This window comes from Triticum aestivum, chromosome 7D (assembly GCF_018294505.1).
Source record: "Triticum aestivum cultivar Chinese Spring chromosome 7D, IWGSC CS RefSeq v2.1, whole genome shotgun sequence".
NCBI lineage: Eukaryota > Viridiplantae > Streptophyta > Magnoliopsida > Poales > Poaceae > Triticum > Triticum aestivum.
Genome location: NC_057814.1, coordinates 540,422,197 through 540,435,656, shown reverse-complemented (window position 1 = coordinate 540,435,656; position 13,460 = coordinate 540,422,197). Strand labels below are relative to the sequence as shown.

Sequence of the window (13,460 nt, the reverse complement as noted above, 5' to 3'; positions counted from 1 at the left end):
CAACTAGATTACATTACAAGCCAACTAAACATCAATGTGTGTGCAAATAGACTACATTACAAGAGGAGGTTGCACATCGACTTTCGTCGAGGCAATAGACTAGTTGCACATCAAAGTTGTCGTGGTTGCTAGGTTGCAACCTCATACGAAGGTGCAGCTCCAAACATTAGTTTTGAAAAAAAGTTGCACGATGTAGTAATAAAGTTGCACGATGTAGTAATAAAGTTGCACGATACAGTAATAGAGTTGCACAATATAGCATCAAAGTTGGCATCAAAAAAAATTCGTCAAAACATACCCATGCGGGATCTAGTTTCAAAGATCTCGTCGCGAGGATTTCAATAGTGAAAACGGATCTAAATTCCGAAGCACGGTTTAAAAGATATGCCTTTTTAAAAATTTGAAAACCCGAATAAATGGACATGCGCATCCATGGAATAATGCGGTGTCTTGCCCATGTGACCATCCTAGTAGTACATGGCACGTCACGAATAAAGACAAAATTTAGACCACAAAACTACATGCATGCGTGTGTAAGACCGGCCGCCCGTTTCCTCTAATTAGTGCATATGCACTTTTTAGAATTTAGGTACGTATAGTTGCATAATATTATTTCCGTTTCCAAATTTATGTTTTTTTAATTTAGCGTTAATCCACTCTCATGATTCATTTTTCCTTACAAAACACTATTTTATCTTTGTTTTTCCTTTGCTCTCATTGTCATGTGCTAGCTCCACTAATGTGAAGATTCATTAGTCTAGAGAAACACGCAAGTTAACCACGTACAGGCAAGGTACGTGAACCAATTCACCGTCTGTACGCATCCTTTCTTCCTTGGTTTCTCACCGTGCAGCTGAGCTATCTTTGTTGGACACGGTAAATAACATTGACGGGCCCAATTAGAACTTCAGGGGACTCCTTATTAGTCGGTTCCAAACCTAATTGTACGACATAGATTTTTCAAAGGAAACTGCATGCAAGTAAAAAAATGCACCAAAAACTAGACGTAATTTAGTGCTACATACATCTGTTTGAGTGACAAGTAAATCCGCATATTAGGTTTGTCTTAAATCAAATGTTGTAAACTTTGACAAAGCTTTTAGAAAAATATAAACATTTATAATACCAAATAAATACAACATGAATATATATTCTATGCTGGATCAAATGGTATTGATTTGTTACTGCGAGTGTTGATATTTTTCCGTATAAACTCGGTCAATCTTTAAAAACTTTGATATAAGTAAGACAAAACTAATATGGGGAGTAGGGACGGAGTACTCCGAGGAATTGGCCACGCTTTCGAGCTAGACGAGGCGACGCTCGCACATTTGTACGCGGGTCATCTATTCATATCTCCTCATCCGTGGAAAATCAGACGTGGAACAAATTGCAGTACGGGCCGGACGTGTGGGAGACACAGTATAGTCCTCTAGATTACCGCGGCACCTACACAGAGTTAAAACATTTACAGAATCCAGACCCTTGTCGAACATTTACAGAATTCACTACAGTACGGCCTACTACACAGAGTGAGGCCAAGATATTTCGGGATTTGTTGCCCGCGATCGCAGTGGCTGGTAGAACGCCATGAAGAGGGTGGGGTTGCAGATCAACTCGATCGACCGTACGTGCGCCAGCTCGCTCGATCGACACAGCCAGAGCCAGGGAGATCTAGCTAGACGGTAGCTACTAGCAGAGCCTAGAGGGCTAGAGGCCAATGGCGACTTCGAGCATGGAGTAGATCGATCGGGCGGGCCGGTGTAGCGAATTCAAGTGGAGTTGAAAGGCGTTGCGTACGACTGCTTCTTCAGTCGCCATTAAACAACCCTGGCGTTGGGGACTTGATCTCGGATCTAGTCTAAACCCCTGCCGGGCGCATGGGATGCGCTCCGCCGCACGCCTTAACTCTGCGCGTCCGGCTCCGGCCGGGGCCATGCTATGCGATGCATGTACGTGGGTGCACAATGGCGACGTCCATTCATTCGTGGGCCTTGCACCGTGTTAATCATCAGCAGCAGCCGTATAATTGTACCAACTCGCGAATTATATGGGCACAACAACCTTCCTCCTCCGTGCCCGTAGTGTCACAGATCTGCACAAGCTGGATTTGGAGCCGGCTACTCAATACTCACTCATCAGTCCAAACCGTGCTATAACCCAAGCAAAAGCAAGCCGTGTCACGTACTCGCTCAGTATAGCGGTCTCCAGAAACCTACATTCTTTGTGCTGCGCCAGCCATGCGCACGCGCGCGGGCTGGTGACGCGCGTGGTGCCGGGGCAGGTTCGTGTAAAGATCCACGCGGCCGAGCTGGCCGTCTAGGCGGCTGTGGCATGCACGGCGAGAGTGTCATCGTCGACCCGGTCCGTGAGTCAGTGTCATCGTCGTCTAGGCGGCTGTGGCATGCAAGACGGGGATTACCAGCATGAATGTATGTTGTACATCTGCTCCCCCACCCCCACTCTTACTTTTAATTATGATCATTTCATTTGCAATCACAGGGTAGTTAAGAGAATATGGTGAACAGCTGTGGAAGATCTTGCATGAGTTAGTGACAACAATCATGATGTTTTTTTTGTCCTTCACGGTTTGAGCAAAGCAACTTGTGTTCATGGCATGCAAGTGCGCAAGTGTACTGGGGAACAATAATGGAGTTTCCTAAGAAAAAAGAGGAACAATACTGGGGCAGTGTAGTTTAATTGTTATTCGTTCATGCAAAATTGGTGCTCCGCTTCTCCAATACACATTGCCCGCTTTTGCGTAAATTGGTCAATTGATGCGTGAAATTCTGTATGGTATCAGAACTAATGACTCGTTGAAATAATTAGTATTTTCTAATTAAGTTTATCTGGCTTAACTTCATGAAAGTAGTGTTCCCAAAATCACATAAAGGAAACTAGTCATGCGAGTGTGAGTGCATACGAAACATAGAACCATCATATCTATTAGCTTCACATGTATAACAAATGCAAGAACGGATAGATCCTACTCTTTGCAATTCCAGACATGGCTCGATCGGAGAAGTATTGAACCAAGATGAGTAGTCACACTAAGACGCTTACAAAAAATCTTATCTCCCTTCAAACGGTGCATGTTTACAAAGTGTGTGGTTTTGAAGGCATGTGTTTCCATACAATCGCGCAGATAGTCGCTGAAAGGTGGACTAATGGTTTAGGAATCTTCTGAAACAAAGGAATTAATTTAGACCAAAGTGAATGATTGTCCCGTAAAGGAAATTTCTTATCCATATGTACCATTTGGACCATAGGATCCCCACGCCTAGCATGACGCATCTGCCGGGCAGCCGCGACCCGTGCCACCCCTACCGCACAAGGGAGGGAGGAAATACCCACATCCGCCCACGTCGATCGGGCAAGCGCAAGGGAGGGAAGAATTACCCACAACCGCCCACGTTGACATATATGTATACAACACCTAAAAATTTCATATCTAAATTCAAAGTACACAAAGAGAAACAAAAAGGACAGGAACAGATGTGAATAGTGCACTTTTTGACAATATTCATGTCTTGTCGTTATTCACATTACTGGTGTTGAATTTCTTTTTTTTCTCCGTCCTTAAAAGAGTGTACTTCCAACTTTATTAAAGTGTCAAACTATTTGAAAGTTTAATCAAGTTTGTGTAAAAATATATTAATGTTTGTGCAATCAAATAGGCATATGATGAAAATATATTATATCATGAATCTAATGCTATTAATTTGGTGGCATATGCAACCTGATCAATTTCGAACGTACACGCATTTCACCATCGGCCAGTGTGGCAGTGCAGACGACGTACGTAGGGTTCGCAGCTGCAGCTGGCTGGGATCATTACGAAGGGAGGCCATTGTCCTTTCCTCTATCGCGCTTCGTGTCGCCTTGCACCTTACACGTACCGCGCGGCGTTTAGGTGTGGCTATATGCATGCACCATACCAATGGACGAAGCAGAATAAAATGATTTTGCTTGTGCCAATCCAATCGTGGAACCGAATGTTTCAGTTCTGTATAAGGTGAGCAGAGAGTAGCATACTGGTGATGAACGTACGAGGACTAGAGGAGGAAATATATTACACACGAGTTGGGCGTGAGCACAATTACATGAACTGGGCGTAAATGGCCACCGGCTAGTTTACACATCTCCGGTCGTCTTCCTCCGGCGATCCACATGTGGACTACATGGTGCACTCGGCCGGGACGCCCTTGGCGAAGCGCTTGGGGCCCGTGCAGTAGTTGTAGATCATGTAGTTGCTCTGCACCCACCGCATCCGCTGCTGCCGCGACAGGTCCAGCTCCTGGTCGTACCAATCTTCGGCCGCGCCTGAGCCGGGGGCAACCTCCGTGCCGACGCTGGCGCCGCAGTGAGGCTGGCCGCCGGCGATTACCACGCACGCGTCGGCCTTGAAGCCGCGGTAGGAGGCGGAGAACGGCGCGTGGGACCAATCCGTCTTGACGCGTCCGCCCTGCGTGGCCCAGTCGTCGGCATTCCAGAGGCTGGAGTAGAGCCGCATCGGCTAGTTCTTGGGGAAGGCGATCCCCTTTCCCTCCAGGTTCTTGAAGTCCCTGATCGGCATGTCGTCCACCATGAAGCTGCATTTACAAGAAAATTAGTCACTGAACATCCTGTGCTGAATAGATGGCCGGCGTTCTTGAAAGAAAGAAGAAGGTTGGGCGACGGCGATCAATCCACTTGCATGATGTGCTTTGGGTTCCAGAGGATGGAGTAGGTGTGGAAGTCGTTTGTGGGATCGAACCAGAGGAGGAACTGCTGCTCCCGCTGGCCCTGCCCCTGCGTGAACACGTTGGTATGCAGCGTGTAGGGCTCGCCGGTGGCGTTGCCAAGGAACTCGAAGTCGATCTCGTCGTGCGTCGGACCCTGCGACGACAGCTGCACATTCATACACACCAAACCGAACCAAGTTAGCGAACCGTGCCATCCGATCAAGACCGAAAAGCAGAGGAAAGAATGAATGTCGGCGTACGTAGTATGCGGTGACGGTGCCGGCGGAATTACCGGCGACGAGCTTGAGCTGCATGTCGATCTTGCCGTAGAGGTACTCGTGCTTGGACTGGAACCCGGAGCCGGAGATCTTATCGAGCCCCAGCGTGAGGAGCTGGCCGTTGTTGAGGATCTTGCCGCGCCCGTCACCCCAGGTAACGTCGAACTCCTTGTCGAAGCTCGCCGATGCAACGGCAGAACATGCGAGCAGGATCGCCAGCACCGACACCACCATGCGAGCCATGCGTGCGGGCTCGATGCTCCCAACTATAGCTAGCTAGGAAGAACAAGTACTAGAAGATGAAGATGAGGAGAAAGCTTGATGGAAGCTTGTGTTGTGTGAGTGGAATGAGCGGGGCGTGAGGGGTTTTATATAGGGGTTTGGAGATAAGCGTGGCGTGCCGGATGGATGGATGGTTCGGCGAATCGGAGAGGAGCTCGCCAGCTCCGGTGTATTGCGTGTGAGTTGGCGCCAGAGGAGAGGAGAGGGGACAGGACGGTACTGCAGCGAGTAGCGAACAATTTTCTGATCGAAAATGAGACGCCCGACTGCCCCGACATGGCCACGCCAGAGGCTCTCACGTACAGAGAGAGGGCATTAAGCATCGATCGAGACGTATAGCAAATTTCTGGAGGCAAGGCAACAGCTTTTGATTTTATTATGGTTATTTTGGTTGGATCTGTATATGCAGATGATTTTGTGTTTTTTTTACTCAAATGGCAGTACAGTAGTACAGAAAACACATGATGCATGAACAAGAATTAGTCAGGGATGGATGGACGACCTATTCTTTTCGACAATCTTTTCCATCTCGAAGCGTGTGATGATGCCTGGTGTGTTAGATTCACAAATAAAAAAAGTCGTTTTGTCTTCAGAGCAGCTCTGGTTGAGACAACTCAAAATGGATAGAAGTCTCTGACTTCTCAGAGCTATCATTGCTATTTATTTTCGATAAATGACGCTTTATTACTAAAAAGGTTGGGTCAACTTAGAAGGCCTAGCCACCCCCTTCCCCTCCCTAGTCGCTCCTCTCGCCGCCGTCGAGCAAAGGCCGGCTGGCATCGGCGGCAACGGGGATTCCTCTCTCCCAGTTCGGTGGCGGCTTTCGCAGGTCGAAGCGTCGAACGGCGGCGGCGCACAGGCGGGCGTTGGCGGCGGGCCGCAGGCGTGGCGTGCTGGCGCGGTGGGCTTCGCAGGTTCGCTGGCCGCGGCAGTAGCAGTCCGAATCGGCCAGATTCGGAGGTTATTGGTTGTGGGCAGCCTGGGCGCCACCGGTGGGGCCTTCTCGGCGCTTCAGGAGGTGGCTGCTTGGGCGACGGTGCAGGCGGACTGGGGGCCGCCGCGGCACCTAGCCTTGGCTTGAGGGCGTGTCATCTCTGGTGAGTATCCATGTTGGCTGGTGGTGTCGCAAGGTCGGGGGTTCTCCTGGACGCCGAGGCGGCGTCCATGGGAGGCGGTCCATCAGATTGACCCCGCAACAGGCGTCTTGGCGACAGTGATGTAGGCACCGTGTCGGCGGAGGATGATGTTGTGTTGGGAGTTCCTGGTGTATGTGGTGCTTTTGCATTGGCGGTGCCCAGATTGTGTTCGGGAGATCTGGCTTGGTGTCGACAAGTTCACCCCAGTGCGGGCTGGTGCTCGGGAGGCCTCGTGTGGCACAGTTGAGCGGGTCCGGGTGAAAGCCCTGTGCTTCGGCACCAGCGGCAGCGATACTCGTGGTGTCGCGTCCCTCTTGGGCCACGAATGAAAATCCTTGAACGGTTTCTCGGCCTCGACGGCGGCGGCGCGTTGTGTCGTATCCTTGCTTGAGGCGCCGTCATGGAGCCCATGTTACCCTTGTCACGTCGTCATCGGCGGGCACTTTTGGATCTTGGCTTGGAGCTTCTTCGACTCTGGCAATGGCGGATGCTCTTGTCTCCTCACCTTTTACACGAGTCCTCCTTGGCACTACTTGTGGTTCTCGCTGTCCGCAAGCAGGATCGGGCTACACGATTCGGAGCGGGAGGGCAGGGGGCCCTCCTGATACGTCTCCAACGTATTTATAATTTTTGATTGTTTCATGCTATTATATTATCTATTTTGGATGTTTTATATGCATTAATATGCTATTTTATATGATTTTTGGGACTAACCTATTAACCTAGAGCCCCGTGACAGTTCCTGGTTTTCCTTGTTTTAGAGTTTCGCAGAAAAGGAATACCAAACGGAATAAAACTTTCACGATGATTTTTTCTTGGACCAGAAGACACTCAGGAGACTTGGAGTGCAAGTCAGAAGAGCCACGAGGCGGCCACAATGGTGGAGGGCGCGCCTTCCAACCTTGTGGGCCCCTCGTTGACCTCCTGACCTAGATCTTCCTCCTATATATACTTTTATACCCCAAAAACATCCAGGGGAGCTCCACTGCCGCAACCTTCTGTACCCGTGAGATCCCATCTTGGGGCCTTTTCCGGCATCCTGCCGGAGGGGGATTCGATCACGGAGGGCTTCTACATCAACACCATTGCCTCTTCGATGAAGCATGAGTAGTTTACCTCAGACCTACGGGTCCATAGCTAGTAGCTAGATGGCTTCTTCTCTCTCTTTGATTCTCAATACAAAGTTCTTCTCGATATTCTTGGAGATCTATTCGATATAATACTCTTTTGCGGTATGTTTGCCGAGATCCGATGAATTGTGGATTTATGATAAGCTTATCTATGAATATTATTTGAATCTCCTCTGAATTCTTTTATGCATGATTTGATATCTTTGCAAGTCTCTTCGAACTGTCGATTTGGTTTGGCCAACTAGATTGGTTTTTCTTGCTTAGCTTTGGGTTCAATCTTGGGTGTCCTTTCCCAGTGACAGTAGGGGCAGCAAGGCATGTATTGTATTGTTGCCATCAATGATAAAAAGATGGGGTTTTCATCATATTGCTTGAGTTAATTCCTCTACATCATGTCATCTTGCTTAAAGTGTTACTCCGTTATTTATGAACTTAATACTCTAGATGCATGTTGGATAGCGGTTGATGTATGGAGTAATAGTAATAGATGCAGAATCGTTTCGGTCAACTTGACACAGACGTGATGCCTATATTCATGATCATTGCCTTAGATATCGTCATAACTTTGCGCTTTTCTATGAATTGCTCGGCAGTAATTTGTTCACCCACCGTAATAATTTCTATCTTCAGAGAAGCCTCTAGTGAATTCTATGGCCCCCGTTGAGGGAGTTCTGGACTAAGGGGTCCTCGGGCGTCCGGCTTGTTACTCATTGGGCCGGACTGATGGGCTGTGAAGACGCGAAGACCGAAGACTATACCCGTGTCCGGATTGGACTCTCCTTGGCGTGGAAGGCAAGCTTGGCGACCAATTATGAAGATCCCTTCCTATGTAACCGACTCCATGTAACCCTAGGTCCCTCCGGTGTCTATATTAACCGGGGGGCATAGTCCGGATAGGACAGATTCATTACCATATACTGATAGGCTAGACTTCTAGGGTTTAGCCATTACGATCTCGTGGTAGATCAACTCTTGTAACACTCATATTCATCTAGATCAATCAAGCAGGAAGTAGGGTATTACCTCCACACAGAGAGCCCGAACCTGGGTAAACATCGTGTCCCCCGTCTCCTGTTACCATCAATCCTAGACGCACAGTTCGGGACCCCCTACCCGAGATCCGCCGGTTTTGACACCGACACCCATGTCTATTTTACAACATATTAGTTTCCCTTCAACTTGCCAATTTCTGTCGCCGTTCCCTTATCACTACAAGAAATATGTCAACTTGTGACCCTCACTATTGGCCGCTGAAAGGTCATAGTTTTTCATTTGCGACCTTTTTGTGACCAAAAACAGAAGGTCAAAAGCTGGCAGTCGTAAACTGAAATTAGTGACCTTCTTTGTGATATGTAAAAGGTCGTTGGTTCCACGACCAAATTTTTGGTCACTAGCAACCTCCTCGGGCCACGTAGGCATCCAACGTGGCAAGCTGATGTGGCACAAGAATCAGCCCGGTCCGATTCGGCGTTTTACATGGGCCGAGTCCAACAATTCAGCATTTTTACTGTATATTTTTTCTGTTAATTTTCTCTAGATACATGGGCCTGGCCCAACAATTTGGCCTTTTTATTTTCTAGGGCATGGCCTTTCTGGCTCCAAAGTTTTTGATTTTTTTTTCAGAAGATAGGCCCACTAGTGAGATGGGACCCAGTTGTCAGGTTCTAATAAGTGAGTCCCAGTTGTCACTGTTATATTCTTCAGATCTCAATTTTCCAGTAAATAATTAACAATATTTAAATCAGAACAAAGAGGAAACAAAATGCTTCGAACAGAGCACGACTAATCCAGAAAAATATGGTTCACATCATGAATACAATCAAAAAGAGCCAAACTTGGCACATTATTACAACCAAACATGGTTCACATTAGTTTTACAATAAAAAAATGTTCACATCAGGTAACACAGCTATCACAGTATAACTAGCTCCAATGCTTCTCCCAACTTGTTCATCCTGGACCTCACGACAAAACATGAATGAAGGCCAGCATCTGCAAGTTATCAAGCAAAATGGTTAGAACAAGCAAAATGCGAAATTTTATCATTTAAGCATAGAAAGACAGGGTCAACAACATTTCAATGTTTGAAAAATGAACCAGGATTTCAATGTTTGAACATCAAGAAATTGATACAGTAGATCATATGCGGTTTAATCAACTCCTAAGGAGAGACACGTTGACACATTCATTTGGCAACACCTATAGAAATTGAACCTCCTAAACATGCAATGTCGAAGTTGTATCTCAAAGAAGTATACATACTTATCAGGTTTAATTAATGCTAGTAACTCATGATTAGTACACAAGACATGGTTCAGCAAAGTAAACAAGAAGGTGGATGCAGTACAAAAGTAAGCTCATCACACAGAATAAATGAGTGGAACTACAGTACATCCTCTAAATTAGCATGTTCACAAGATTAAAAGTAAGCGCAGCATAAGCATATGAGTTTTGTTTGGCACCACCACATCAAACATAGCAACGCCAACGTGAAAAGTTTCAGCATTATTGACATATGTTTCCTCAGAATCATACTACACAGAGAAGGGTTCAGCCTCAAGTCTGAACTAGCCTTACATGGTGAAGTACAGATTTTAGTGGCTACATAAACAAGAAGCATCAGCTTAAGTTGCAACCCGCAACAGAAACACTTGCAAAAATCGGGCACTTGGGGGGTTTGCCAGGAGTACTACCTTGTCGATGTCGCCCATGAAGTGTGAGAGGAACAAGAGCGCTTCCGTCAGGTTATCTGCAGTATTCCACGCAGAAAAACATGGCATCTTCAGTACGAATTCAGTCAACCAAAAGAGATGTGCTGAAGCTCGTATGATCTAATTGAACATTACATTGGCGGGAAGATTTACAAGATGGCGATTGTGATGATGATCCGTAGGTGAGGAGCTGGGAGGTGTAGTTGTTGACGGCTCCGGCGACGCAACAGCCCTTGACGCCCTCCTCATCCTTGCTGCGAAGGATGGCCGGGACTCGGATGCTGAGCTCCCTGGGCGTCACCTGCTCCCTCTCATTGTAAGTTGTAATCAGGTGCGGGCTCCCTCGGCGATACATGAAAGGGAAGTTCTCAAGCTTGACAATCTCGTTGTCCAACAAGTCAATCGTGTCAAACTGGTCTTGTTATCAAAAAAGGAACAAAGACAGTTATAAACACAGCTAGAGAAGGACCTGGAGCAACTACAAACAATTCAAAATGAGATTAAAAAAACCTATGATTTCAATTTCAAATCAAGCTAAACGGTTTAAATATTAAGCCATCGGTAATACAAAAATCATAAGAGGTGTGTCACTGATTGTAGAGTCAGTACAAGAAAGTAGGCTGGTAACACAATAACAAGCCACACATAAAACTGTCATGCCCTGGAGAACTACATAGAAGAAAGCAAAAGTAACCAGAACAGTAGAGGTGCACTGATCAAGTATAAAAACACTATTCTGAACCGTAACAACGAAATCACCGCTCTTAGGTGGACACTACACAAAATATGCTCAAACAGTACCCACGTCACGCCAGGATGAATTGTCACAATGTCAAGATCAGTATTTCCCACAAAAGTTGATGATAGTTCCGGTTCCATATTTTTCTACCAGTATGAAACAAGGTTGAAAAAAAGAAGACAAGTGCAGAACTAGCCAACTGACAGTACAGATCAAAAGGAAAATAAAACAAAGGAACACAAACCCATAAAGTGTAAGCTTGAATTTACCACTCTGCGGAACCAAACTGCAGGGTTATTCCAGTTCTATACACAAAAGATTTAACATGTTTTCCTACTAGTATTTACAATGTTTTTATTTCGGTAAATTAGAAAGAGGGGAGATGGGGCACAGAACTTTGAGGCACTGTTATGAGGTAGTGTCTGATGAAGGTTGCCCTTTGGGGCGGCAGCGGTAGCTCCGCCAAATGTAGCAGCGGCACCTCCGACTGGCACAACGGCAAATACCGAGAAGAATGTCATGACAAAAGCAACACAGAAGGCTTTTGTGATGGCATACTTGAAAATAGCAGTAGTAGGTTAGTGTGCTTTATGTATATTTGCACAGCACACAGCATAACAGATAAACAAAGGCCAAGAACCCATAGGCGCCATAAAACAAAAATCTTTTTAGACTAATGCCTATTCCATGCCATCTGATCTACAGCAGCAAAATTCACTACACAATAGTTATTTCATAGAAGAATGTTACTCCAGCAGTACAATTCACTACACAATAGTTATTTTATAGAAAAATGTTCCTCCATGTGCACCAAAAGCAACCAATGCATCTTTTCACTGAGCTTGCTGGGGAAAAGCAATGATGCTACAGAAGCAGTTCTTGAACTTAATCCGTACTACATGCGCAAAGTAACTAGAGAGAGATTGTCTGCACAATCCCATCCGAGCTTCTGAACCATACAACAACAGACTAAATGCCACTGAAAGAACAACACAGTGACTTGAAAAGCAATACAGCGGACGGAGTTAACATATGCTATTTGCAAATTGGAAAGAGATTGATTGTAGAACAATGTGTATTTGTGGACAAAGGCACGACAATAACTGGAACAGATTGAGCTATTATGGCTGAATAAGTAGACTAAATTGTTGCCGGATTGATTGATTGATTCCACAGTGCACTGGACCAACAGAATTGTTCCCAGCAATGCTTTTTTCTACCCTGTGGAGCCTTCCTACACTGATCTACTAGTTGCAGCACTTACTGCAACCAACATGTTATAGTCCAAGTTGAGGTACAAAAGAAACCCAGAAATTAAATCGGCTAGATGTCGACTGAAACCTGCTGAGACTAACAAGCTGCAGCCAAACTGACAAAGTGGTCTCGCTATTGTGTTACTCACGATGCAGATGTTGAGAATTTAATGTCCGACAACCCCTAACTGAACCCGAACCTGAATGGTCTTGACACTTCCTGACTGAACCTGAACGCAGTGTGGGGATTAGGAGAGGAGGCGTACGTACATAGTAGGTCCACGGCAACTCTTTCTACCCTCGTGGGCCTCGCTGCGGCCGGTGAGCAGGAAGGTCTTGAAGCCGAGGTCGCGGACCTCACTGTAGAGGCGGAGGCTGGAGGGGATCACCGGCGCCTCCCCCGTCTCCACCCACCGGTCGAACTCCTGGTGGTCGAATAGCTCCAGCCTGCAATCGAACAGCAAATTAACCGTGTGTGTTAATAGCAGGCCCGCGATCTCGGAATGTGACAAGCGTGGGTCGCCCACCCGTATCCGTGCTGCGCGTAGTAGGGGAGGTTGGAGAGCAGCGTCTCGTCGACGTCGAAGACCCAGGCGCCGGTGGCGGCGGCGGCGGCGCGGGCGTAGGCGGAGGCCTCCCCGCGATGAGGTCGAGGTCGGAGCGATAGGCGGGGCCAGTGAGCTAAGTTATATGTGACCAAGTTACCAGGAAAAATAATGAACTTGTAATACGGCAATTATTTTAAAAAAGTGTTCTCACAAATGAGCTATCATCTCTGAAGATTCATGGCTTTCAAGCCAAATGATCTATCTTATGGCCACATTCATGGCATAGTTTGTTCAAATGATCTTATATTGTGCACAAGGGTGCATATTGGAATGGCAAACAATGTTGCCTAAGGGAGTTTTCATTTTCTTTGGACGAAAAATCAATTTTCCATTTTTCGAGTGCCCAAAATGAGTTTTTTTGTGACGGACCTACCATATATTTGTTGCAAAATGGGAGCAGGTAATTTTTATAATATATTAGGCCATATTTAATGTACAATTGACAAAATGGTTGGTCATCAAAAGTACATATACACCTCTGGTGAAAAAGACAAAATTCCGATGATTGAGTAGGAAGCGGGTCAAATTTGAACTGCAGCTACCTCATAGTTTGCTCTTTATTTTTTCCAAAAAATATTTATAGGTACATAAGTATCTAT

General features: G+C 46.4%; 2 protein-coding genes across 5 annotated transcripts in view; both read right to left on the bottom strand.

The window, feature by feature from the left end:
* Positions 1-3,952: 3,952 nt before the first annotated feature.
* LOC123164296 (probable xyloglucan endotransglucosylase/hydrolase protein 25) lies at positions 3,953-5,359 on the bottom strand. 4 transcript variants are annotated; one of them, XM_044581718.1, is made up of 3 exons: positions 5,017-5,359; positions 4,757-4,890; positions 3,953-4,592 (listed from the first exon to the last, which is right to left on the bottom strand). In XM_044581718.1, the coding sequence occupies exons 1-3, from the start codon at positions 5,243-5,245 to the stop codon at positions 4,056-4,058; spliced, it is 900 nt and encodes a 299-aa protein (XP_044437653.1). In that variant the 5' UTR covers positions 5,246-5,359; the 3' UTR covers positions 3,953-4,055. The 4 variants fall into 4 exon arrangements, with proteins under 4 accessions (XP_044437653.1, XP_044437655.1, XP_044437652.1 ...); XM_044581720.1 differs by having other exon boundaries at positions 4,985-5,358; XM_044581717.1 differs by having other exon boundaries at positions 4,697-4,890; positions 5,017-5,358.
* A 4,153-nt stretch (positions 5,360-9,512) lies between these two features.
* LOC123171256 (uncharacterized) overlaps positions 9,513-13,460 on the bottom strand; it is a 131,638-nt gene continuing 127,690 nt past the window's right edge. The window contains exons 4-10 of the mRNA XM_044588838.1: positions 12,781-12,934; positions 12,524-12,700; positions 12,265-12,358; positions 11,245-11,305; positions 10,397-10,678; positions 10,244-10,299; positions 9,513-9,542 (exon numbers count right to left, since the gene is read on the bottom strand). Coding sequence (XP_044444773.1) covers positions 9,513-9,542; positions 10,244-10,299; positions 10,397-10,678; positions 11,245-11,305; positions 12,265-12,358; positions 12,524-12,700; positions 12,781-12,934 — 854 coding nt within the window. The remainder of the gene's footprint in view (positions 9,543-10,243; positions 10,300-10,396; positions 10,679-11,244; positions 11,306-12,264; positions 12,359-12,523; positions 12,701-12,780; positions 12,935-13,460) is intronic.

What these genes read in the sequence shown, in the direction of transcription:
- LOC123164296 (XM_044581717.1), bottom strand. Translation starts at nt 5,245, where the DNA reads ATGGCTCGCATGGTGGTGTCGGTGCTGGCGATCCTGCTCGCATGTTCT. An exon ending in GCAGCTCAAGCTCGTCGCCG is followed by an intron (nt 4,891 to 5,016) that starts GTAATTCCGCCG and finishes ATGAATGTGCAG; the next exon opens with CTGTCGTCGCAGGGTCCGAC. An exon ending in TGGAACCCAAAGCACATCAT is followed by an intron (nt 4,593 to 4,696) that starts GCAAGTGGATTG and finishes TTGTAAATGCAG; the next exon opens with CTTCATGGTGGACGACATGC.